Here is a 25287-nt window from a genome sequence, read left to right on the forward strand (position 1 = left end):
TGTGCTGACAGCAGGCTCAACATGAGCTCTCACGCTGTTAGTACAGCACATGACAGCGTGGAAGGGGAAGGGGGGGTTGGAACAGGGCCCCCACCAGGCCCCTCCAGCAAGCCCAGGCCCGGGTAATGAGTACCCGCCCCCCCCCCCCACACTTTTAAAATGTGTCAGTCAATAATGTGTGCACCTGAGGACAGAGTTTGACATGAGGACAGAGTTTGAGAACCACTGCACTACACTATCCTGGCCCAGACTTGCCGACACTCCCGCATTTTGCGGGAGGCTCCTGCTTTAACCATCATTCTCCCGTTGCCCTGCAAAGCCTCCCCAATCCCCCGGAAAATCATAGCCCGAGCTAAAAATCTGGACATCGCATGCGCTAGTCTGGCGTGATGGGGGCGGAGCTAGGCACTAGTACCAGCGTGAGAGCCGCCTGTGAGAGCCTGCTGCTAACGGTCAGCAACAGCAAGCAGGGAGACTTTAACAGCAGCAGTGAAGCCCGCCCCTCTAGTCTCTTCCCCTCCAGCTGCATGCTGGAGACACAGAGGAGGGGGAGAGACAGGGACCAGCATAGAAAGCAGCTGTGGGGACTCGGAGACTGACAGGCCAGACCAGCTGGGAGCTCGGAGGAGAGGCTGGGGGAGGAGCAGGAGTGCTCCGTTCCCAGGTTAGTGCATGTTGTTGTTCTGCCTCAGAAGCTCCATAATGGCTGGTACTGTGTGTAGGCCGCTATGTAATGTGATCTGTTTGCTTTTGTGTTTATTTTGCTTGGCACTGACTTTAATGTGTGTATGTAGGTGACCTCTGGGTATATCTATTAGAGCTGGCACTACTCCCTTTGTGTGTGTGTGTGTGTGTGTGTGTAGTCAGTGGGTCTTACTCAGCAGCTCCATTTGTCCCCTTTTTTGTATGTGTGTGTGTGTGTGTGTGTGTATAAGTGACCCTTGTTTTTTTGGTCAGTGTAAGCTGGCCCCGAACCCTTATCTGCAGGCCATGCAAACTCTCTAGAATCTCATACCTCCCAACTGTAACAATTACAGTTGTATAGTCTCGCTAATTGCAGACTGTCCCGCTGTACCTAAGGGGGGGCGGGGGGGGGGGGCAGAGATCACAGATGATCGCTGAAGAGATGCTGCGTGCATGTGCATGGCATCTCTTCAGTGCAGGGAGGCAGGTCCCCAAAATGTTGAAAATGGGTGTTGCTACACTGGGCCACGCCCACTTCTTGGTAGCCCCACCCCCATTCTGGGTCGGACGCGCCTCCGGCATGGCAGCCCCCTTTTTCAACCATGCATAAGTTGGGATGTATGGAATCTCCCTGAAACCAGTTTCAAAAAGTAGGCAAGTATGTCCTGGCGACGGCTGATGTCATTAACAATATTGGCTAAATTGAGTGTACACACTAAACATTATCAATAACAATATTAAGTGAATTACAAACTATTGACCAGGATTATGGCGGAAAGATTGAAATATGTTCTACCTACAGTAGTGGACCTACAGTAGTGGACCCGGACCAAACGGGATTTATATGTGGCAGGCATTCTGTAGTGAATGTCCGCAAGGCATTGTCGGTAATTGAAAGGATGGGGGGGAGAAGGAAACCCAGGTGACCAAGCTATTATATCTATGGATGCTGAGAAAGCGTTTGACTTGGTCACCTGGGACCACTTATTTGAATCTTTAGCTCGATTTGGATTTCCGCCCCCTTTTATAGACTTGCTCTTAAATTTATATTGGCACCCGCGGACCCAGATAGCCGGTAATGGCTACCTTTCTGACCCATTTGAGATACAGAGGGGCACCAGACAGGGTTGTCCCCTATCCCCCCTCTTGTTCGCCCTGGCTCTGGAGCCACTGGCGGTGGCACTGCGCGCCAGCCAGACATACAGGGGAATTCAGATTGGTGCCACGACATGCTTTTATTTGCTTCTAATTTAGAGACATCTATGCCAGCAATACTAGATGTAATTTCGTCTTTCGGGTCATTTGCGGGGTATAGAATCAATATGGGCAAGTCCGAGATCTTAAAGGTGGGGAGACAGGGACCCCCTCAGGGGAGCCCTCGGTTTTAGATCAGTTTAGGGTTACGATAGACTCCATCAAGTATTTGGGAATACAAATACCAGGAGATTTGAACAGATTGTATCAGCTAAATTTCACTCCCATAATAGACAAAATTGTAGCCATGCTAGAGAATTGGAGGAATATACCTTTGTCCATGATGGGTAGGGCAGCGGCTCTACAGTCCATAATTTTCACTAAAATATCATACTGCATCCAAATGCTGTCCATTAACTGAAGAGGAAAGATATAGTTAAATTGAATAGAAGCTTCTTCCAATTCCTGTGGCAGGGGAAGAAACCATGTATAGCTAGGCATAAGACATTTATAAGGAAGTCGGAGGGGGGGTTGGGGGTGCCGAACATTATGGCATTCACTCAATCTGTGTTTTTACGCTACATCTTCGACTGGCTACTAAACAGTCAGTGTTATACTCATAGGGCCTTAGAGGGCAAAATGGTGGCTCCACACTCTCTGGCGGCTTTACTCCACATGCCAAGAAACACACTCCCCTCTGGAGTTTTAAATAACGTGATGTTTGCCGATACCTACTGGTGTGGGTTAACATTAATAAAAAATTGAAGAGATGCCATACGGTTACCAAATATGCACCATTGCTAGGCAATCCAGCCTTTCCGGTGGGAGAGGCCTCGGCAGGGTATCACAGATGGAAGGAAAAGGGGAATTTTGTCCATAAAGGATGTGTTTGATCCAGGGGGAAGGGTAATGTCTCTTCAGGACCTTAAAGAAAAATATAATATACCCAACAGTGATATGTTTATGTATTTCCAAGTACGCCATTACGGACAATCCATGCCACCTCCCATGTTGAATCCTGATTTGCCTGATATGCTGCATTCAATATTTGTGCTTAGCTTGACTGGACCTTTTAGACTTTAATATGTGTATGCTGATCTTCTGCCGGCACAGCCAGACAAGATCTGGACTGACGCCATTGCATCTTGGCACAGAGATATCCCGAACATATCGGAGGCTAAGATTTTTCTGAAGCCAATGGTAAAAACATTAAAAACACTAAAATCTGCCCAGATGCAAGAGGTACATATTAAGACCCTACATAGGGCTTACATCTCCAAGACACAGAGGCGACATTTTGTCCCTTGGGAGTCGGGGAGATGTTTGGCACAAACGCTGATTTATTCCATAATATGTGGGATTGTGGTTGCATTAGAAAATTTTGGGACAAAGTAATGGGCTTTATAAATAGGGTGTGCCACTTGCAATTGACTAAAGACCCCCTGGCAATGTTGTGTGCAAACTTTACCAACTGGAATCTGCAGGGCCGAATGGCCGCACTTACACCTTTTCTCACTTTAGTGGTGATGGTAGCCAGGAAGACCATCTTGAGAAACTGGACGGTGTCCTCTCCCCCATGTCTTCATTCAGTTAAACAGAATTTGCTGAGTCTCCATCATTTGGATAGGCGATCCACAATCCCACATGTAGAACAAGGGGTTAAAGGCTTTATGCACAAATGGGGGATATACATAGAATCATTGGATGGCGAGTCCCAACAGCGTATTTACTCACTTCACGAGGGCACAACTTGGTACTTGACTAGATCTCTTAGCGGAGAACCAATTGCACCCAGGACCTGACTGGTGCGAGGGGGGAAGGGGGGGAGAAGGGAGGGATCGTTAGGGGAGGGGGGGGAGGAAGAGAGGGAGGAAGGATAGTTTAATAAAAATGTTGATGTTTATTTGAGTGTTTGTATGTTATAAGAAAGACAGTGACGGCATGTTTTTCTAAATCATTATGCTTTATTGATGCTTTAAATGCTGTGACAATGCATATATGTCAAAAGATGTGCATGTACATGGAAAATTATCTACTGTTCACTGTCTTACCACAAAATAAAAGAAAAATTGTTTTTGAACAAAAAAAAAAAAAACAATATTGAGTGTACACACTACACACTATTTTAAAATATATTTCTAAAAAGCCCCTCTCTGAGCAATATCTTTTGCAATATCCTTAAGTGCAGGGATAGAGAACCTTTGGCCCTCCAGTTGTTGTGGAACTACGCATCCCAGCATACCCGTCAAGAGTTTTAGCATGGCCAACAGAGCAAAATTGTAGCATGGCATGCTGGGATGTGTAGTATAATAACAGCTGGAGGGCCAAAGGTTCCCAATCCCTGCTCTGGTGTGTATGGGGCTTGACCAGAAGGTGAAAAACACTGCCACCTGGCTGATCTACTGAATATTTGTCTTCCAAAGTCAACCAAACATTCTGATGTTGCGGATTAAAGGGATGATAGTGCCTAAATCGACTGTCAATAGGTTGTAATGCACAAAGTCGACAATGACAAAAGGTCAACCTGGCAATGGGCGACACAGGAAATTGTTGACATGTGTTCTTTTTTTTTCATATTTGTTTCGTCATGATACAGAATTTTATAATACCATGCAAAATCTACCTTTTTATGGGTCGACCACTGTCATGTTGAAATTTTGCTTGTGTCGACTTTTTCTCAATGTCGACTTTGTCAATGTCAACCTTGTTCTTGTCAAACTTTTTGTGTCGAGCTAGTGGCTGTCTATCTAGACACGGTTGATCTATCATCCAGATACCAAATACAACATTGTACTGATTGTGATGATATCATTGCAACAGCACAGGTTTGGCTTATACTAATCCTGCCCGCTTCACTAGAAAGGAGGTTGGATGTGGGAGATCTTCTGAGGGTGCAGTGGGCTGCCTGCAAAATCAGGAGTCTCCCGGCACTAGTGGGAGAATAGGCCAGTATCGGATATCATATTCACATAAATTAGCCTGACAAACCATATCTGTACATTTGGATTTCATAGCTATCATCATTTTCACTGAAACACATGTACCGGCCCAGGTTGGAGTATACATACAGGTTGGAGCATAACCATCTTATCTTATAAAAAATAAAAAATAAACTACAGTGGGTGATACAAACTGCTACGGCCATTATTGGCTGTGACCTGTCTTCTATTGAGGATGTTTTTATTTGTAATTGTCGGCGAAAAAGGAATAGCATTGTGCAGGATTGCCATCATCCTAAAGATGCCCATACACGTTACAATTATTGTATACAATATCGCATCTCATCCAATCTCGGTTTTGCGATAAGATCAGATGAGGTGCTGCACATACTTTTTGTACTAGATCTCATCTCATCTGATCTCATCGCAAAACTGAGATGCGATGAGATGCGATATTGTATACAATATTGTATACAATAATTGTAACATGTATGGGCACCTTTAGAATTATATCTTCTCCTTTTTACCATCAAAAAAACGGCTAAGGTGCATCAAGTCAAGGAAATCGCATATGAAAAATAGTTTCTTCCCAGCGGCAATTACCGATTTTAACCAAAATTGTTAAATTGCCTTTCTTGGTGTCTCAGAATGTAATTTAGTTGTTTTACAATTTTATGTTGTTTACAATGACAATAAACTATTATCTTATCTTAACCAAAGGAGGATGCAGAGTGGTACTCATCTCCATCACTTCTACATTTACAACATAAGAGGCAGAGGGGCAGATGTATTAAGCCTTAACAAGAGATAAATGTAAGTGTGATAAGGAGAGATAAATGTCCAGCCAATCACCTGCCAACTGTCATGTTACAGCCTGTGTTTGAAAAAAGTCAGTAAGGAGCTGATTAGCTGGCCGTTTATCTCTCCTTATCACACTTGAATTTATCTCTTAAGGCTTAATACATCTTCCCCAGAGTTCCTGTTCCGTGAGGGCTAGTCAGTGCGAAAAGCGACTATGAAGAGTTGGATGAAAGTGTTCCAAGTGTACACATTTGTATCTACATTAGGTTAGTTGTAGGTGTGCACCAAGCATACACATATGGGGTGACACCATCACCAGATGCATAGAACTCTGCACTCACAAATGTATGCATGCAGCCAGTTTACTTCCAGCTCTCTATCAGGCCATTTGTGTGGCCACTGTGAATACATTATTTGCATGTAGTAAAGGTGGATACGCTGTATTGACTTAATATAAATTACCGTGCCAGTTTCATGCTCTATAGCAGGGATGGGAAACCTTTGGCCCACCAGCTGTTGTAAAACTACACATGACAGAATAGGGCAAAAAGGGTGACAAAAAGGGAACACACAAAGTTTTTTTGGGGCACACTTAGGAAATAATGGGAATAATAGATAAGTGAATGCAATAAAACTTAACTTTTAATTAGGATGCTAAACTAAAATATAAGCGCATATACATGATACATAAATTAATTATATTAAGAAAATAGCATACATATATGACAAGATAGGTAAGAATACTGCAGTCACTGTGGTATGATAATAAAAAAAAAACAGTTAATGGCGAATAATAAAAGATAAAAGAAAAGTAATTAGCGTTATCTCTCTCCATTTTATCACTTTTAAAGCTTGATACATCTGGCCCATGGTAAGAGATGCTATCATGCTGGTGCTTGTAGTTTGTTCTTATTTCATTTCCAAATTGGAAAGATAAATTACATTTTTATATATAGCATCTGTAAATGTTGTATACATGAAGCAACAATTTTAGCTCTTGTTATTGTTAAGTAGTGATTCATTTCGATAATCAGGTCAGTGTTATTTACCGTATAGCTTTCAGCTTCTTTTTGGTGAAATTGAACTATCCGCCTATGCAGTTTTAAGCCAATCGAGGCAGTTTTTCCCACTAGGGACGAGGCCCTAGTGATTAGCATGGTTCCGCCTCCAGCAAAGCCTACTTGCTTCTCTCCTCCGGGCATCTCCTGGAGAGCAAAAAGTGAAAGTAGGTAAGTGTGACCCACGTAAATAATTAATAGACGTATTATAAACATCCTGATTGGGTTTTGCATAAAAGTCTTTGTTGAGAGCCATGCATAAATAATACATTAAATGAATATATGAAACAAGGCTCCAGGGAGTTATTAGCAAATGCAAATAGGAATAAACAAGAGACGATAGGCTGGCAGATGTAGATGAAAAAAACAGTTGGAGTCCTTTACAAAAATAAATTACATGTTACTCTGATTCCCCCTAGTGGACTCATAAATAAGCACATGCTTGCTAGAAGTGAAAAGTATTATGGGAAACTGTAATTCCAAATGTAAAGTACCTGTCACATGACAGTTATCCATAATTATAAATTGTATCCTGTGTCCATTTAAATTGTTTGCTGCTGTGATTGAGCCCTGATACACTTGTTAGTTGCCTTACAGAGCCTGACGAAAGGTTTCAGGTCCCCTAGGCCAGTGTTTCTCAACCTCGGTCCTCAAGTACCACCAACAGATCACGTTTCCTAGGTCACCCAGCAGGTGCACAGGTGAACACATTGCTCACTGATACATTTTAAAAGAGCCTATGGTGGAGATAATTATTTTGCTTGTGATTCTGTGTGTAGACATGGAAAACATGCACTGTTGGGGGTACTTGAGGACCGAAGTTGAGAACCACTGCCCTAGGCTAATACACACAGTTATCTAAACCAGGGTTGCCTACACTCCCGGAATGGCCAGGTCTCCCCCCCGTGCCCCCCGGAAAGGTGGGTAGAGCTACACACACACACCCTGCCAGCACCCCCCCCCCCCCCACCACCACCACCCATGCGCTGCCACGCATCGTTTAGCTCCGCCCCTCCTCGAAGACCTGCAAATTGCTGGATTTACGGTACTGGGGGGGGGGGGGACTACATCATGCCACGCCCCCCGAAGTGCTGCTGACAGTCTCCTCTCCGGGCTTCTCCCAGAGAGGAGACTTTAAAAGTAGGCAACCCTGTTCTAAATACACCATACTTGCTGACTTTTCCTGTCTCCTCTCTGGAAGAAATGTTGAATGTTGACTTTATTTTTTCTATTTCTTTATCTTACGTAAGATAAATGTTTTATGGAGAGGGGGCATTTCCTTCTTTCAGGATTCTCTAGTCTCTTGTTCAATGGTTTTCGCTGGGGTTTGAGCCCCCCCCCCCCCCCCCCCCCCCCTGCAGTATTACTTGCAAGTGGCTGGCCAGTATTGACAGGTGGCAGCAGCAGCACCCGGCAGGTGGAGGAGATTGTTGCGGCAGGAGGTGGGCGATGTTGTGCCTGGAACTTGTGTGGCTGGCAGACAGAAGCACTGCGGCTTGCTGGTAGGTGGAAGATGTGCGGTGCCACAGATAGAAAAGAAACATAGAAACATAGAAACATAGAATTAGATAAGAACCATTTGGCCCATCTAGTCTGCCCCTTTTTTTACCCTTCAGGTAAACTCAACCCTTTTTAATCCTTATTTCTTTGTAAGGATATTCATATGCCTATCCCAAGCATGTTTAAATTGTTCTACTGTCTTAGCCTCTACCACCTCTGATGGGAGGCTATTCCACTTATCCACTACCCTTTCTGTGAAGTAATTCTTTCTAACATTTCCCCTGAACCTACCTCCCTCCAGTTTCAGTGCATGTCCTCGTGTTTTATTACTTGTTTTCCTTTGAAGAAATTTCCCACCTGTACTATGTTAAAACCCTTGATATATTTGAAGATTTCTATCATGTCCCCCCTTTCCCTTCTCTGCTCCAAACTATACATGTTAAGATCTTTTAGTCTATCCAGGTAAGTTTTGTGATGTAGGCCATGAACCATTTTAGTTGCCCTTCTTTGTACACTCTCCAATGTATTTATATCCTTCTGAAGATATGGCCTCCAGAACTGGACACAGTATTCCAGATGAGGTCGTACCAATGACCTATAAAGTGGCATTATTACGTCTTTTTTTCTGCTACTGATTCCTCTCCCTATGCAACCAAGCATCTGACTAGCCTTCCTCATTGCTTTGTTACATTGCCTCCCTGCCTTTAAGTCACTTGAAATAGTGACTCCTAGATCTCTTTCCTCCTCAGTAGTTTCCATTATAGTACCCTTGATACTATATTGAGCCTTTGGGTTTTTGAGTCCCAAGTGCATAATTTTGCATTTTTTTGCATTAAACTGTAGTTGCCATTCTCTTGACCAATTCTCAAGTTTACTTAGATCATCAGTCATTTGATTTACCCCTCCTGGTGTGTCTACTCTGTTGCATATCTTTGTATCATCTGCAAAAAGGCATACTTTCCCTTCAATACCATTTGCAATGTCACTAACAAAGATATTAAAGAGCACTGGTCCAAGTACAGATCCCTGGGGTACTCCACTGGTAACATGTCCCTCCATAGAATGCACTCCATTTACTACAACTGTCTGTTTCCTATCCTGAAACCAGGTTCTTATCCATTTAATTGTTTTATAATCCAATCCCACACTTTCAAGTTTATTTAGCAGCCTGCGATGTGGGACAGTGTCAAATGCCTTACTAAAGTCTAGATATGCCACATCTACAGCCCCCCCTTCATCTAGTATTTTGGTCACGGAGTCAAAAAAGTCAATGAGACTTGTTTGGCATGATCTCCCTGCAGTAAAACCATGCTGTTTTGGATCCTGTAAGTTGTTTAATTTAAGATATTCCACTATTCTTTCTTTTAATAGTGTTTCCATTATTTTCCCTACTACTGATGTAAGGCTCACTGGTCTGTAGTTACTTGCTTCTTCTTTGCTTCCGCTTTTGTGCAGTGGAACTACATTTGCTTTTCTCCAGTCCTCTGGAACTGCACCTGTATCTAGTGACTGGTTGAATAAATCTGTTAATGGCGCTACCAACACGTCTTTTAGTTCTTTTAGTATCCTTGGATGCACTCCGTCTGGCCCCATTGATTTATCCACTTTCAGTCTTGAAAGTTCTGTTAGGACTTTCTCCCTAGTAAATGTACCTCCATCTACCTTATTTTTATGAATGTCCTTGCAACTTAACTGTGGTCCCTTCCCTTCTCCTTCTATAGTGAATACAGAGCAAAAGTAATTATTTAGATGATCTGCAATTGCCTTGTCTCCCTCCACCAAATTCTCAGTGTCTGTCCGCAGTCTTATTATTCCTCCATTTGATTTTCTCCTTTCACTTATATACTTAAAAAAGGGTTTTGTTTCCTTTATCTACCGACTGAGCCATTTTCTCCTCAGCTTGTGCCTTGGCACGCCTGATCACTTTCTTAGCCTCTTTGCGTCTGGCAAGATACACTTCTTTGTCATTATTATTTTGAGTCTGCTTGTATGTCCTAAAGGCCATCTTTTTTGCTTTTACACTAGTTGATACCTCTTTAGTAAACCACACTGGCTTCCTTTTCCTGGTACTTTTCTTAACCCTTTTGATACAAAGGTCCGTTGCCTTTAGTATTGCACTTTTTAATTTTCTCCACCTCTCCTGCACTCCTTTCATGTTCATCCAATCTGCTAATGAGTCGCTTAAACATCTCCCCATTTTTGCAAAGTCAGCCTTCTTAAAATCCAACACCTTAGTTTTTGTGTGACTGGAGTTGGACCCTGCCTTGATACTAAACCATACTGCTTGATAATCACTGGATCCCAGGTTCTCAGCCACATATATGTCTGATATCCTGTCACCATTTGTGAGTATTAAATCTAATATTGAGTCTTTGCGAGTAGGCTCCCTCACCAATTGCTTGAGAGAGGCTCCCTGTAGGGAATTTAGAAATTTGCCACTTGTAGATGATCTTGCAAAAGACTCCTCCCAATTCACATCAGGTAGATTAAAGTCTCCCATGATTATGACTTCTCCCTTTAAAGCCATTTTAGTGACATCAAGCAATAGGCTCCTGTCCAAATCCTGCCCCTGGCCTGGTGGCCTATAGATGACCCCAGTACGAATAATGTCGTTCTCCCCCATTTCTATGGTCACCCAAAGGGCCTCAGTTTTTTCTTCAATGTTTTGTATTAAAGTAGCATTTATGTTTTTCTTTACATACATTGCTACCCCTCCTCCGATTCTTCCCATTCTGTCCTTCCTAAATAAATTGTATCCTGGTATAGCTACATCCCAGCCATGGTTCTCATTCCACCATGTCTCTGTGATAGCCACAAGAAAAGGGTATCCTTCCTCTTCTCCAATATACCCATCTGAAATAGCCAGTATGGGTAATAAGAAATATATATCTTTACGAATCCTATGTTCCTTACGGTGTATTTTCAGTGGTGTTCATAGAGATTTATTGTAAAATCTAGCACATCCATACTTCTCATGAAAAAATCCGGTACTTATATGTTAGTTGGGCGCCCACTATAGTCATACTTGCGGACTTTGGCAAACTCCTTTCCGGGAGAAGCCCGGAGAGGAGTGAAAGGGGGCGGGTAGAGGCTTTGTTTTGGGGGCGGGGCACGGGTGATGTCATCAAGCCCCGCCCCCATGACGGGCTGAAGCCTCAATTTGCGGGTCCGTGGGTGGGGGAGGGGCTAAAAATGACGCGAAATGCTGCGAATTGCGTCATTTAGCCCCGCCCCCTCCCCGCGGACCCGCAAAAGTCATAGTTTTTAGACCGCGGGGAGAGGGGGAGCCGGGGCTGTAGGGAAATGCGGGAGACTTGCCCCCCTTCCCAGGGGACCGGGAGGGGGACCCGATTTGCGGGACCCTCCCGGCCATTCCGGGAGGGTAGGCAAGTATGACTATAGTTAGTACGCTCATACCCCCACTATCCATGTCAGCATGGAGTTAATTTTATATAGTGTGGGGAGCGCAGCGGGCCACCGAACCCGAAGCGTGGCGAGCGTATGTGGAAAACTAAGCAAATAGCTTAGTGGGCGCCCAACTAACATATAAGTACCAAAAATCCAGCACATCCATACATAAAAAAGGGAATTTTCTTGAAGAGCTTCTTCTCGTTTCCTTGGACCTAGTATGCTGGGGTGCCGGACGGGGTCCCGACAGTCGGGATCCCGACAGGCATTTACCCGACGTTGGGAACCTGACTGTCAAAACACCGACAGCCGGGTTCCCGCTGGCCACCTGCTATTTTCCCTCGTGGGGGTCCACGACCCCCATAGAGGGAGAATAGAATAGGTGGCTCGCGTAATGAGCCACCGTGCCCACAGCATGGCGAGCGCAGCGAGCCCGCAAGGGGCTTAGTTGCGCTCACCATGCTGTCTGGGTCCGGCCAGTCGGGATCCCGACATCGAGCTAATGACTGTCGGGGTCCCGACCGTCGGACCCCTGTACCACATCCGTATGCTGCAAGATGTCTCATGCAGCAAGGCTGTAATGCAATGACACACTGGTATCAGTTGTTTTACAATGTACCTGTATCTATTTTTTTAAGAGGCACTCCAGTCTCTGTCACAAACGTTTGTAGCGGCCTGGATACTCCATTGTAGAAGAAGTCGCACCTGTTTTCAGTGAGCCCTGCATGAGTAAATACTGTATGTGATGACAGTCAAGTTTCATGAAGCGTATAGTCTTTAAGATCACAACCAATTTCTGGGGGATGATGGCATTGTGGTATAGTAGGCAGACACCTTAATGTCTTCCCCACTGCAGGCTGCCTGAATAGTAATACTGCTGGTTTTGTTTTGTTTTTTCAAAACAATATTAAAGTGCTCAAACTAGGGTGGCTGATCCTGGGATTTGGTCCTAAAATCGCATGGATTTGGATCCCGGGATTCCGAAATCTGCCTAAGCATGCCCGACCTATTGCCAGGCAACATCCGCTCAGACACTGCCCAGCTGCTCCTTCCGCTGGCTGTGCATCTCTGTGCAGCGTGTTGTGGTCAGTAATCATGATGCACAGCCGGCGCACTATATGCACTTTCTCTTTCATCCTTCCAAATGAACACCGCTGTTTATTACTCTCCATTTGATCACTTTTGAAGCTTAGTGCATCTGGCCATAGGCGAATCTAGAATTATGGTAATGGGTGGTCCTAGATCTAGACACAACAGCAGGGGGACCTTTGCGCGGCGCAGCCACGCGTCAAAAAGGGGGTGTCGCCTCATGGGAAGGAGGCGTGGCATCACAAAAGGGGTGTGGTATTACACTTTAGACCATACACAGTAATGCCCATTACACATTTTAGCAAACTCCGTAATACCCATTACACATAAAGCCACACGCCGCAGTGCCAATTACACATAAGGCCACACACCATAATGCCCATTACACATTGTGCCACACATCATGATGCCCATTACATACTATGTAAGAAACCGTAATGCTCATTACATATTTGCCACATAAGTGCTGCTTCCCTACGTGCTCATTGCTAGGGGGTTCTTGCTTGATGGCACCATAGTACCCATTACACATGATGCTGCACACCATAGTACCCATTACACATGATGCCGCACACCATAGTACCCATTACACATGATGCCGCACACCATAGTACCCATTACACATGATGCTGCACACATAATGCCACTCACACATGATGCTGCACACCTTAATGCCCCTTACACATTAAGCCACACATTATGCGTAATGCCCCCACATACCGCCACTTGTAGCGTCCCTTAAGCAATGCCCCCAAAAGTGCCACTTACTGTAAATTTTTATATGAGCCTTCGCTGCTGCAGGGAGAGATGGAGAGCGGTGCAGCTGCTTCTATGGGGAGAGGAGCAGAGCACAGCGCAGAGCATGCTCCCACTCCCCTCCTGGTGTCCCCTCTAGCCAAGTGGACATTTGAAATATTGTGCACGCTATTGTTGTGCGTGACGTCGGGGGAGCACGCCGGGCGCCGGCACCACATGATTAAAAAGGGGGCTGAGGTGAAAGAGGGGAGAAGAATTGGAGCGGAGGCTGCAGGGATGACAGTCATTGACAGCTGGGCAGAGAGCAGGGGGCTGCCCGGCTGTATTCAGAGCACTGCAGGTCACGGCTGTTTGAAATAATACCCCTTTCACAACAGAAAATGCAGGGATTTACCCGGGAATATGGTCCCAGGATCATGCAGGGACATTTTCTGGTGTGAGGGGGAGAGACAACCACTCCCCTCTCCCTACCCCCCTTTAACCAACCAGCTATATCTTCGGAACCAACTGACCCATTTACATGAGACCAGTAACTTTTGAGTTGGCTTCGATTGATTTTGGTCCCGTGAAACTAGGCTGTTTGGTTCCAGAGAAATCTGCCCTCAAAGAACATAAACAGTTATGAAATTACATTTAAGAAATGAAAAAAAAAAAAAAAAAACGGTTTAACCTCAATATCCCTGGAACCAATTAACCCATATGGATCCATCCTGGTATCAGATTGAAGGCCCAGCGATTTGAGTTCAACTGAGATCAACCTCGAGCTTCAGTGATGCCGAAGGGGGAACTAGCAGCCATTGAACTGGGTGGGGGTCGGAATTAGTGGGTCCCATGTTATCCTATAGGGAAAACGTTCCAGCTTTGCCTGGCAGTATCTCTGGTTCCCAGGGGGCTAGAGACACGGGGCTGGGCTCGTTGGGAAGCCCCATCCCTCAGCTACAAAATGGGCTAATGGGTGTTCCTGTGCACCCCCGGACCACCCCCTAGATTCACTTATGCATCTGGCCCATAGTCTCTTATACTGTACATGTAACTTTCTATAGGGAATAGCACATTTTAAAAGCCACATGGAATTTTGTTATAATAACTGAGTGCATTAAAACCACAATTTGTTTCCATGCACCCTCGACGACTAAAGTAAATGGGTGAAATGTAATAGGATGTGAGAATCACAAAGTGAGAGATTTGGTAAGAAATTTCCAGTTTTTTTTTAAAGCGGCAATCATTTACACGGCAAACACATTTTGATTTAGCAGTGTAAATGATTGCCGCTTTAAAAAAAAACCTGGAGATTTCTTACCAAATCTCTCACTTTCTGAATCTCTCATCCTATTACATTTCACCCAATATGTATGGATGACTAGCACGTTTCATATTCTCATTGGTTCCATATGACCCCCCTCCGCTGCGAGCACCATGGAGACTATGCAAGTCTCCTCCAAGGGCGCCCGCAGTGAAGACCTGCGTATGCGCATAAGTGATTATGCAGGCGCGCAGGCAGTAAGCATTGGTCACCATTGGGAACGTAGTGACCAGATCAGAATCACCCCCAAAATTTACTTGGCTAACTGCTGTATATACTCAATGTAGCCCATTTCTTTGTATTTCTTCAAAAGAGCTTGAATAGTATATATTCAAACCCCAATCTGCTTCAAAATCTTTGCCTAGGAGAAACCTTGCTAATGCTACTGTATATAACTGCCTTGTGTTTTGTGGTCTTACCATAGTGTATGACCTGGACCATGAAGCTGTCTTCTTCAACTTTGGCAATTCCTCAGCCAGTTTTTAGCCTCTAAGAGCCAGATGTATCAAGCTTCAAAAAGTGATAAAATGGAGAGTGATAAACAGCCAGCCAATCAGCTCCTACCTGTCACGTTACAGGTTGGGTTTGAAAAATGACAGGTAGGAGCTGATTGGCTGGCTGTTTATCACTCTCCATCTGGCCCTTAACCTGTCTCTGTTTTCAGTTAATGACTGTGTCTCCGCCTACATATGAAAATGATGATCACCTGTTTGGTATGATTGGTTAAGTTTCTATCATGTCCCCCCTTTCCCTTCTCTGCTCTAAGCTATACATATTAATATATTAGAGTGTTTTGTATTGTAGGCCCTGCACCATTTTAAAAATAGAAAAGATGTATATAATTATGTGTGAAATTATAGTCACACATATATTCCTTTTCAAGAGAGAGCGCCACACAGCTGTATCAATTTAATAAAATGTATTATCTGTTTAAATATTTATATAGCAATAATATACATATAAAACCAATATCACAAATAATGATACAATAGTAGCTGGAAACCACACGCCAATATAATTACACTCGGCTTTCTCCACTCTGTGGGAGATAGTGCCCCGTGCTGTAATAAATGAATGAATGAAAAGAATGTACAGAAATAGTGTTTTTTGTGGCACCTGTGGCATATAAATATCCGCAGCTGTTTTAGGATCCTTTATATTATTTGGCAGTTATATAGCAGTTTCACTTCCTCAGTGGCATAACTTGAAAACCATTTTAGTTGCCCTTCTTTGTACAGTCTCTAAGGGCGAGATGTATCAAATGGAAAATGCGGTAAAACCCCGGTTTTACCGCATTTTCCTATGTATCAAAAATGATACCGCAGTGAAGGGTATCGCCACCTTTGGGTGGCGATACCCTATAGAAGCCTATGGGCTTCTTTTCGCCGCCGCCGCAAACCCGCCGCCTCGCCGACCCCCCCTCTGGCTTACCTTCCTGAAGGGTCCTCCTGGACCCTGGAAGGTAAACTTCTCCTCCCCCTAGTGACGCAGCCGGACATCCTTCCGGCTGCAGGGGGGAGGAGGAAGCGCCGGGGACAGCGGCAGCCTGCTTAGCTGTCTGTCCCAGGCGTGAGGGGAGAGCGTGGCGGCAGGGAGGTGATGGAGACCCCCCGCACACCAGAGTACAGGTATTGCGGGGGGCCTCTGTCACCGCACCGTTATGCCAGCCGCATATGTTAGTACATATGCGGCAGCATCGCGGCGGGGGGGGGCGGCGAAGGGCGGCGATGTATTTTAATACATCCCGCCCTAATATATTTATATCATTCTGGAGATATGACCCCAGAACTGAACACAGTACTCTGAGGGGTTATTCGCAGCCTTGCGAGTCCACCAAACCCCGCCTTGTGAATGGTTGCGTTGCACCACCCATTCGAAAGCAAGATTCACACGCAGGGCATGCGAATGGATGTTACACAGGCCATTCGCAGGCCAGGGGAAACCTCCCACATCTTTTGATGGTCGCCGACCAGCAAAAGATGTGGAAGGTGCATGCATATGTAAGGTTACTCTGAGCAACCTTACATAAGCGTGCACGTTCAGGGGGAAGTGGGTGGGCAGCTGAGATCCGGTCATGTCAGCTGCCCGCCCCCCGCCTGTCTGTCATGCCCGCATTAGCATGAGAACGCCCACACACACACACACACACACATAAGTGACTCACAATATAAAACATTACAGAACAAGGACAAGGTTTATAAACATAGCTGCATCAGCAGTCATGAGGCCCGAATCGGCAGCCGCAGGGTCAAACTCAAATGAGAGATGATATAATGATATATAAAGGGATGCCAATTTTATTGTAACCAGTTCAGGGATGCAGGGGCATGTCCGCTGGCTTGATGTGATAGGGGGCTGGCTCCTGGGCATAGGCTGCGTTGGTGGCTTGGCCACTGCGTTCGGGTCATTGTGGCCACCCCCGCTACACAATGCCGCTATCACAGCGATGGATGGGGTCGCATCATTTGGTTTCCATGGATACCTCCAGCCAAGGGTAGTGGGGGTTGTGGGAGACAGGGGGCATTGGAGGGGATTTGCCCCCTGTTCCCAGGTGGGGGGGAGGCAAGTATGGATATAGCAGATATCTCCTGTGGTAATGATAACTGATACCCCTTTTACACCAGACTTTGGACCCGGGATATTGCCGCTCCAGTCCGGGGCAGGGCATGGTGTAAATGGGGTGAAAAAAAATAACACGGGTACTGTTCCCCGGGAATCTGACCCGGCAAATGTTCAGGGTCGGACACGGGGCTTATCCGGGGCTCAGGGCAGTGTAAACGGCCATTATCCGGGTTATTTGGTGGGTAGAGGGGCGCAAAGAGCTGATTGGAGCTTCTGCGGCTCTGGCAGATGATGTCATCAGCTGGAGACCCGCACAGGGCGCATGTAGCAGCGCAGCAGCAGCGTTAACGCGCTACCACGCTACAAGCACACTCCAGTCTCATCTGCTGCAGCACACACTGCCTGTGCAGTGTTAACCGCTTTGCCTGTGCAGTGTTAACCGCTTTGGCTGACCCCAAGCCTGATCTGACACACTGCCTGTGCAGTGTTTTCCACTTTGGCTGACCCCAAGCCTGATCTGAGCCATCATGTCCAATACATCCAACTGGTCTGACAAGGAGGTACGTGAGCTCCTGCAAATCAGGGCAGATGAGGAGATTCGCCGCCAAATGACCGGCACCGTTCGGGATGCAGTGGTGTATCGCAATATTGCAGAATTGCTGGCATCCAGAGGTATTCATCGCTCCCAACAGCAGGTTGTAAACAAATTAAAATCTCTACGGAAGCAGTTATGCAAAGTGAATGACCAGAAGCGCAAGAAAAGTGGTGCAGCTAGGCCCGATTGGGTGCACTATGACCTGTGCTACAGTGCTTTTGGAAACACGGCACTCTGCAACCCTGTAGCCCTGTCCTCCTCCATAGCACCCCATTGCAGCCAGACGGACAACAGCCAGGACAGCCATGATGTACCGACTACCCAGGCTTCCCAGCTGTCCCCGCCAGTCTCAACACCTTCTGAAGGCACGCAGATGTCAGCACACATGAGCCCGGCTTCACCGCTGCTGTTTGGTGATGATGGTGCAGCAGAGAATATAATGGATGCTTCCATGCAGTCTGACAGCGCCCAAGCAGCCACAGATGATGTTGTGGAAGAAAACAGTCAGACGACGCTCCCCAATCGAAGCACTCCATTACGTTCTAATTGTAAGTAGACATTCTATATATTTACACACATTTGACATAGTAAAAACAACCAACGTGGGGTTATGGCGGGATGAGGCCCAGTATCTGTTGCAGTATGTTGCTAGCATGCAGGTGGAAGAAGGCCACTAGCACATTTTGGCAAACAAAACTGCTGTTTATTATATAACACTTAACATGGAAGTATAATGTTAATTTTTTTTTTAAATTACAGTGTACAGCGTTCCTGCCAAAAAGAAAAAGCTTAATCGGTCTGAAGTAGCGGCTAAAGCGATGACATCGGTGATAGTTGACCATCTACGCCAATTGGATACTGATGTCCAAGCAAAGGAGGATGCTCGCATGGACAAATATTTGGAAGCTGAGAGACAGAACCAGCAGGCATTTATGTCTCAATTGCTGGCAATGCAAGATAGGCAAATGTCCTTTTTAGAACGTACATTTGGCGGTTTTTTCACACAACCTGCACCACATCCCCACCACCCACCTAAGTACCCACCCAACCCATATGATCATTACAATAGAGGTGTCAGTTTCAATCCTGCCACATCTACTAACACCCAACCAAACCAGCTGACACCAGAATATAGAGGGCCCAATTATAACTTTGGCAATAGTGCTGCTAGTAGTGACCCACCAATCCTAGAGTCCCCAGAGTTTTCCGTGTACCGGAATTTGAGCTAAGTTTTCAACTTTTAGTCTTAAAATATTGTTCCAAAATGTTGCACTTTACTTATTTTTCAAATCTTTCAAAAGGTTGCACTGATGTTTTTATAGTCTTTAGAAAGGTTGCACTTTATTTCTTAAGATTTGTGTGATTCTCTATATATAGGAGCAGTCACCATACAGTTCTATTTTATAATGTGTCCTATGACGTTAAACTGTATGGGCACAAAGTTTTACAATTGTTCTCTATTCCCAGTTGGACTCTCATATCTTGGTCTTTCATTATGAATAACATCTATAAACAAGATGTGAAATGTATGTACAGTTTGATCCATATTTTCATTATAAAGCAAACAACTGGAAGATTTGTGTCTGATTTTTATTTCAAATCATTGAGGGAAGGTTTGCTGCAATGGTGGCCCTGATTCTTTCTGCACTGTCAACATGCTCCCCCTCATAATCTGCTGCTTCAGGATTGCCCCCTGTGTCCTGCACATTCCACTCTGGAAGAAAGTGGTCCTTTTGTATTTCACAAATGTTATGTAGAATACAGCAGGTTGCAACTACGTGGGGCATCAACTGTAGGTCCACATCGTTCCTCTTCATCAGGCAGCGCCAACGTCCTTTTAACCGGCCAAAGGCATTTTCCACTACCATACGAGCAGAACTTAGGGTGTGGGTGTAGGTTATCTTTTCCGTGGACAACTCAACATTTTGTGTGTATCCCTTCATGAGCCAATGTAGTAGAGGGTAAGCAGCATCCCCAATTATGTGGACCGGGATCTCTACTTCATCTATGAAAATAGATTTCTATAAAAAAAAAAATAGCGATCGTCACTATTTATACAAAGCAGCCTTAAGAGTATAGTTACTATAAAGAAATATTACACGTCTAAACCACACACGTCTAAACCACAGTAGAATAAAAAACATGGGCCCATCACACCTGATCCTGTCCTTGCAAGATTGCAATCACCTGCGAGGAGCTAATTGTAAATGTTTAAAAAATAGGGTATTACCACAGGTGATAGCAATCATGCATGGAGAGGAACAGGCAGGCAAGTCTGGTCCATCTGAGGAAAAAAATGTGTACAATATATTTTTACCTGTCTAGGGAAAAGCCATCCCCCACGCTTGTCCTCACCAATCTCATACAGCTGAGAGTTAGCAAACACTCTAGCATCGTGTGCACGCCCAGGCCAGCCAATAAAGACATCTGTAAAACTAAATGGGGGAAAAAAATATTTTTTATCGTTAGAGCTATTAAAATTCATTTACAAAGGTTCCTAATATGGAAACTGTAAATATGTACATACCGGTATTGGTGGTCCACAACAGCCTGAAGTATAATAGAATGCCACCCCTTCCTGTTATAGTAGTCCGCAGGGTTGTCATGGGGAGCAATGATGGGGATATGGGTCCCATCTATAGCACCTGCACACTGCGGGTAACCACGCCTCTGGAAGCCTTGGATGGTGTCATCAAGGCGCTGTCCTTCCGGCAAACAGATGAACCGCTGGTACAAAGGCCTGTGTCACCTGGTAAATGATCCTGCAGACAGTGGCAATACCGACTCCAAACAAACAGGAGATTGTGCGGTACTCCCCAGGGGTAGCATACCACCAAATGGCAATGGCTAATCTCCGCATTGGGCTGATGGGCCGACGGTAGTGGGTGGTCTGCATAGTCAGGACTGGTCCAAGTAGATCCAAGATATAATAGAAGGTAGCACGTGACATCCTGAAGTGGGCCATCCACTGCTCCTCCTGAAAAGATTCCACGGTCTGCATGAAAGCTTCTCCGTGGCACCGGTCTCTGACCCAGATCCTGCGATCCCGCATGGTCGTCAGCCGCAAAATCGAGGTAAGGCTGGATGATATCAGCGCTCTCCTGCGGCACAAATATTGGTGCCGAGATCTAGACCTCTCAGCCAAGAATTGTGCTCTCCTACTCCAAGTGTGAAGCAAGTAGCACAGGGTGAGAAGCTGCTTCAAACTCTCTATTGCAGAAAAGTACAGCACAAACTGCAACACAGCTACTCCGTCTGCCATCTTTGCTGCAATGCTGGGAGCAGAACCCACCCCCTCCCTTTTCCCTTTCTTGTGACCTCATCTCAAACAGCCCAAAGGTCCATTTTTAATGACACCAGCAAGGAAAGACAGGGCTGATCCGTTTTCAGTGTGAAAGGGCCTTACCCGGGAATAACCCGGATTGAAGTGCAGTGTAAATGGGGTCTGAGGCAGGGCATGCCCTGGCAATATCCCGTGTTCAATTTCCCGGGTCCGATCCGGTATTCTGGTGTAAAAGGGGTATTATAGGCCTGTTACTGACGTGGTTGTGCACATGCTCATATTTCTCAAACAGAAAACCAGCACCCGCCATAGGTCTGGTAAGAGTTTTGATCAGTAGCGGATTTTCCACTAGGCAACGCAGGCGGCTTTTGTGTTCACGGGGGGCCGGGGACAATTAACTGTTTTAATCATTTTAAGTTGCATGCCGTTGAAAGAGGGATACCCAAACTGGTCTTTGTCTAGAGCCCCATGAGGTCTAAATCCATCTCTGGTTTTGATGGTGTAACCGATAGTGGTGTCTGAAAATGCACTATTTGCAGGACCGGCCCAAGCTTAATTAGTTTGATAAGCAAATCTAGATTTTGGTGCCCCAAAATATTAAAGGCATGTCACAAAAAAAGGGGTTTGGGCTTGCAAGGAAGGGGCATAGCAGTGGAGTAAAAATATCATGCAGAATTTGCGGTGGCAGAGGGGGAATCCAGTGCTGCAGGGTATCTATCAGCAGATTCCATGCAGTCTGGCCACATAGAATCTAAAAACGGCCTACCAAACGGCCGCCACATTGGATGACACAGTAGGACCTCTATTGTCTGTTAGAGCAGCACAGTATATACAGTGCTATCCTGAAGTGTTGGATTCCAGGAACGCTGGTGCTCTATGAACACCTACCCCCTGGCAATGAGTGTTACGGTAAAGATGATAGGCAATGTCTAGGTCAACAGTCACTAGGTTGATCACTCATGGCCGAGTGACTAGGTTGACACCTATGAATGGACGACATACCCTAGGTCAACATTGACAGAAGTTTGACACAAGCTTTAGGTCATCATGGACATGGTCAATACGAATAAGGTCCACATTAGGTTTTCATGTCCATGTCCATCTCGACCTTAAGCTTGTGTCAACCTGTCAATGTCTACCTAGGGTATGTCGACCATTCTTAGGTGCTGACCTAGTCACTGTCGGTCATTAGTGGCAACCTAGTAACTGTAGACCTAGACATTGTTGACCCAGGGACCGCATACTGCAACAAGCATTTTACCCCCTGGCAATGAGCATGTCACTCCCTGGCAACAAGCATGTTAGCCCCTGGCAACAAACAATAAAACACCTGAAACCCCTGCCAATGAGCAAGAAACCCAAGGCAACTAATTAGCAGGTAAAAAAATATATAGGGGTGCAAAATTTCAAGTTAGGCCACTGAGGAAGTGAAAGTAAAAACAAATGCAAATATACTACATACCTTAATAATTATTAACAGCCCGCAACCCCCGCCCCCGCTCCCCCCCCCCCCAACCCCGTTTATTATTTGCTTTTAGCTGCAGCTCACGGGCAGTAGCCGCCACTGAACCTTGCACATTCATACACATTTATGTAGACCAGCGAATGGCTCCGTAGACGTGCCAAAAGACGCAGACCCACTGTCAGGGGAGAACTCAGCAGGGTACACTGGTAAAAGCAGCAAAAGTAAAAGCTTAGCCTTTGCTAAAACAGTTGCTTATAACCAGAACCACTGTCCTGGGCAGGAATAACTTGATAAATAGTAGTGTAGACCCGGCACTCCACAGACGTGATGGTATATACCTGGGTGTCTTTGCTGAGTAGATAGATAGTTGTAGAGATGTATCCTACTTCGGGTGATGCACCGCACGGCACTCCAGGACTTTTAGTGAATTCAAAGCAAGTTTATTGCAACGGTTTCGAGGCTACTAGGCCCCTTCGTCAGGCTTACAGCAAGAATTCTTGGAGTGCCGTGCGGTGCATCACCCAAAGTGGGATACATCTCTACAACTATATATATATATATATATATATATATATATATATATATATATATATATATATATATATATATATATATTTGTGTTACTTGCAATGCCTGTCCATTCCCTGCTTACATTTCCCTTCCTGATTTAATCATCTACAACAGTGGTTACTCAGCTGAGTTACTGATTTGCAGATATATTGATAAGACAGGCACAAAGCTACACTGATGCGTCTTCCTTTTGTGTTTGCAGAGCTTGGAACCCGGACGTAGGAAGGGAAAATTGCTTATGAAGGAAAGAAGTAAGTCATTTTCGCTGTCCATTCATATAACCTATATTCCATAAGTGGCAGCTTTTTCCTACAGGCTGTAAAACAGCTGCCGACGATAATTTGATCCGTGGCCTGAATTTAACTCATAACTCAAGTTATTCCCATTTCTTACTGTGAGAGCCAGCAACACCTCTGCTGAAAACCTATCCCAGGATTCACTATTGTTATTTTTTTGTGAATCGTCTGCAGATCCTGGCTCTGTCCTGCTGAAGGGCCGCGCAGTTTCCAGCATTGGCTTTGCTACTTCTGTTAGCTTTCCCTGCTGAAGTTTTTGGAATGAATCACTTACTGTATGTGAAAGGTTTCTATCGCAAACCCCCTCAGCCTCAGCTTTTCCTGGCTGGATGTATTGCACAATCCCACTGTGCTGGCTCAGCTGCCACAGCCACAATTTGTTAACCTACATTTTAACTTAAACGTTAGAGTCTGTGCGCGTTACATTTTGGCCCTTATTCTGGTTCACTCGCGAAGGCGAATTCCTTCTCAAATGGGCAAAACCATGTGCATTGCAGGGTGAGGGGCACATGTAACTTGTGCATAGAGAATTAGATTTGGGTGGGGTTTTTCTTCAAAGTGAGGTCTATATTGCAGTGTAAAAATAAAGCAGTCAGTATTTTCCCTGCACAGAAACAAAATAACTCACCCAAATCTAAATCTCTCTGCACATGTTTCATCTGCCCCACCTGCAGTACACATGGGCCCTTATTATGATCGGTGCGGCCGGATCCGAATATGCGGCCAGCACCGTGCGTCCTAAACCCCGCCTTCCATACGGATCGCCAACTCCGTCCGTACGTGGTAAGAAGCTGTCCGAATGGACCGCACGTGTATTTCTCATGAATACACCTCCTCCATCTCAGGGAACCTCCCCCATCATTCGATGGTCGCAACCTCAGACCACACGGGCATTTCTCCGTGCAAAAGCAGGGATCTGGGCGGGCAGCTGACATCCGGCAATGTCATATGTCCGCCCCCTACACGTGCGTCACGGCCGCATTACCATACGTACGCCCACCGTTTGCATGGGAACGTCCATGAAACGCCGGGTTTAAACATATGTTAATGAGCCCAAACAGCCCTTCACACCCCTCTCCACCCCCTGTTCGTAGTGTACACATTTCATGCGGAATGTGGCCGTGCGTCCCGCTCGCACATGCGCAGAGACGCCTCTGCACATGTGCAGACACAAAACATCGGCGGCACGAACGCACGCGGATATTACCACACCAACCAGAATAAGGGCCATGGTTTTGTCCATTTGAGAAGGAATTTGCCTTTGCGGGTGAACCCGAATAAGGGCCTTTATCTGAGGCATGCTCGTGTTTGCTGAGGGTTCATTGTAAAAATGGCCTTTGGGCTATTGCTAAACAGCCCCTGGAACTTCCAACTATGTAATGGACTGCAAAGGTTTAGGGAGGGTTTCTGCTCAAGAGCTGGGGACTACAAGCGCCCTACCATTGTTTTACAAGGATTAAGGGCCTATCTATATAATTGAGGATTGTCTGTACTATCTCTGACATTGCCCAATGACTCCCACTACCGCACAATGATCAGGTCTGAACAACCCTCCTAATTATAAGGTCAGATGTAAGAAGCCTTGAAAAGTGATAAAATGGAGAGTGATAAAGTACCAGCCAATCAGCTCTTTACTGTCATGTTACAGGCTGTGTTTGATAAATGGCAGTTGAAGCAGATTAATCATCTCCACATTATCACTTTTCAAGCCTTAGTAAATCTGACCTTAAATATGAAAAATACATCCAGTGACAGTGCTTGTTAGAGCACACTGTTAGCGAGTG

The 25287-nt window shown here is 45.4% G+C and overlaps 2 protein-coding genes across 3 annotated transcripts in view; both read left to right on the top strand.

Moving 5' to 3' along the window:
* Positions 1 to 487: 487 nt before the first annotated feature.
* CERS3 (ceramide synthase 3) overlaps positions 488 to 25287 on the top strand; it is a 134472-nt gene continuing 109672 nt past the window's right edge. For both annotated transcript variants that reach the window (XM_083184276.1, XM_083184277.1), the window contains exons 1-2: positions 488 to 664; positions 23410 to 23458. The gene's annotated coding sequence lies outside the window, so the exon portion shown is untranslated. The remainder of the gene's footprint in view (positions 665 to 23409; positions 23459 to 25287) is intronic.
* LOC146072564 (uncharacterized) lies at positions 17349 to 19414 on the top strand. Its single transcript, XM_083179776.1, has 2 exons — positions 17349 to 18437; positions 18649 to 19414. The coding sequence occupies exons 1-2, from the start codon at positions 17822 to 17824 to the stop codon at positions 19116 to 19118; spliced, it is 1086 nt and encodes a 361-aa protein (XP_083035902.1). The 5' UTR covers positions 17349 to 17821; the 3' UTR covers positions 19119 to 19414.

Source organism: Crinia signifera, chromosome 4, assembly GCF_055691185.1.
Source record: "Crinia signifera chromosome 4, ASM5569118v1, whole genome shotgun sequence".
NCBI classification, from domain to species: domain Eukaryota; kingdom Metazoa; phylum Chordata; class Amphibia; order Anura; family Myobatrachidae; genus Crinia; species Crinia signifera.

Bases quoted from the DNA above. Each gene is read 5' to 3' on its own strand.
- LOC146072564 (XM_083179776.1), top strand. From the start codon at position 17,822: ATGTCCAATACATCCAACTGGTCTGACAAGGAGGTACGTGAGCTCCTG. The intron at 18,438-18,648 runs GTAAGTAGACAT...TTTAAATTACAG, and splicing joins CACTCCATTACGTTCTAATT to TGTACAGCGTTCCTGCCAAA.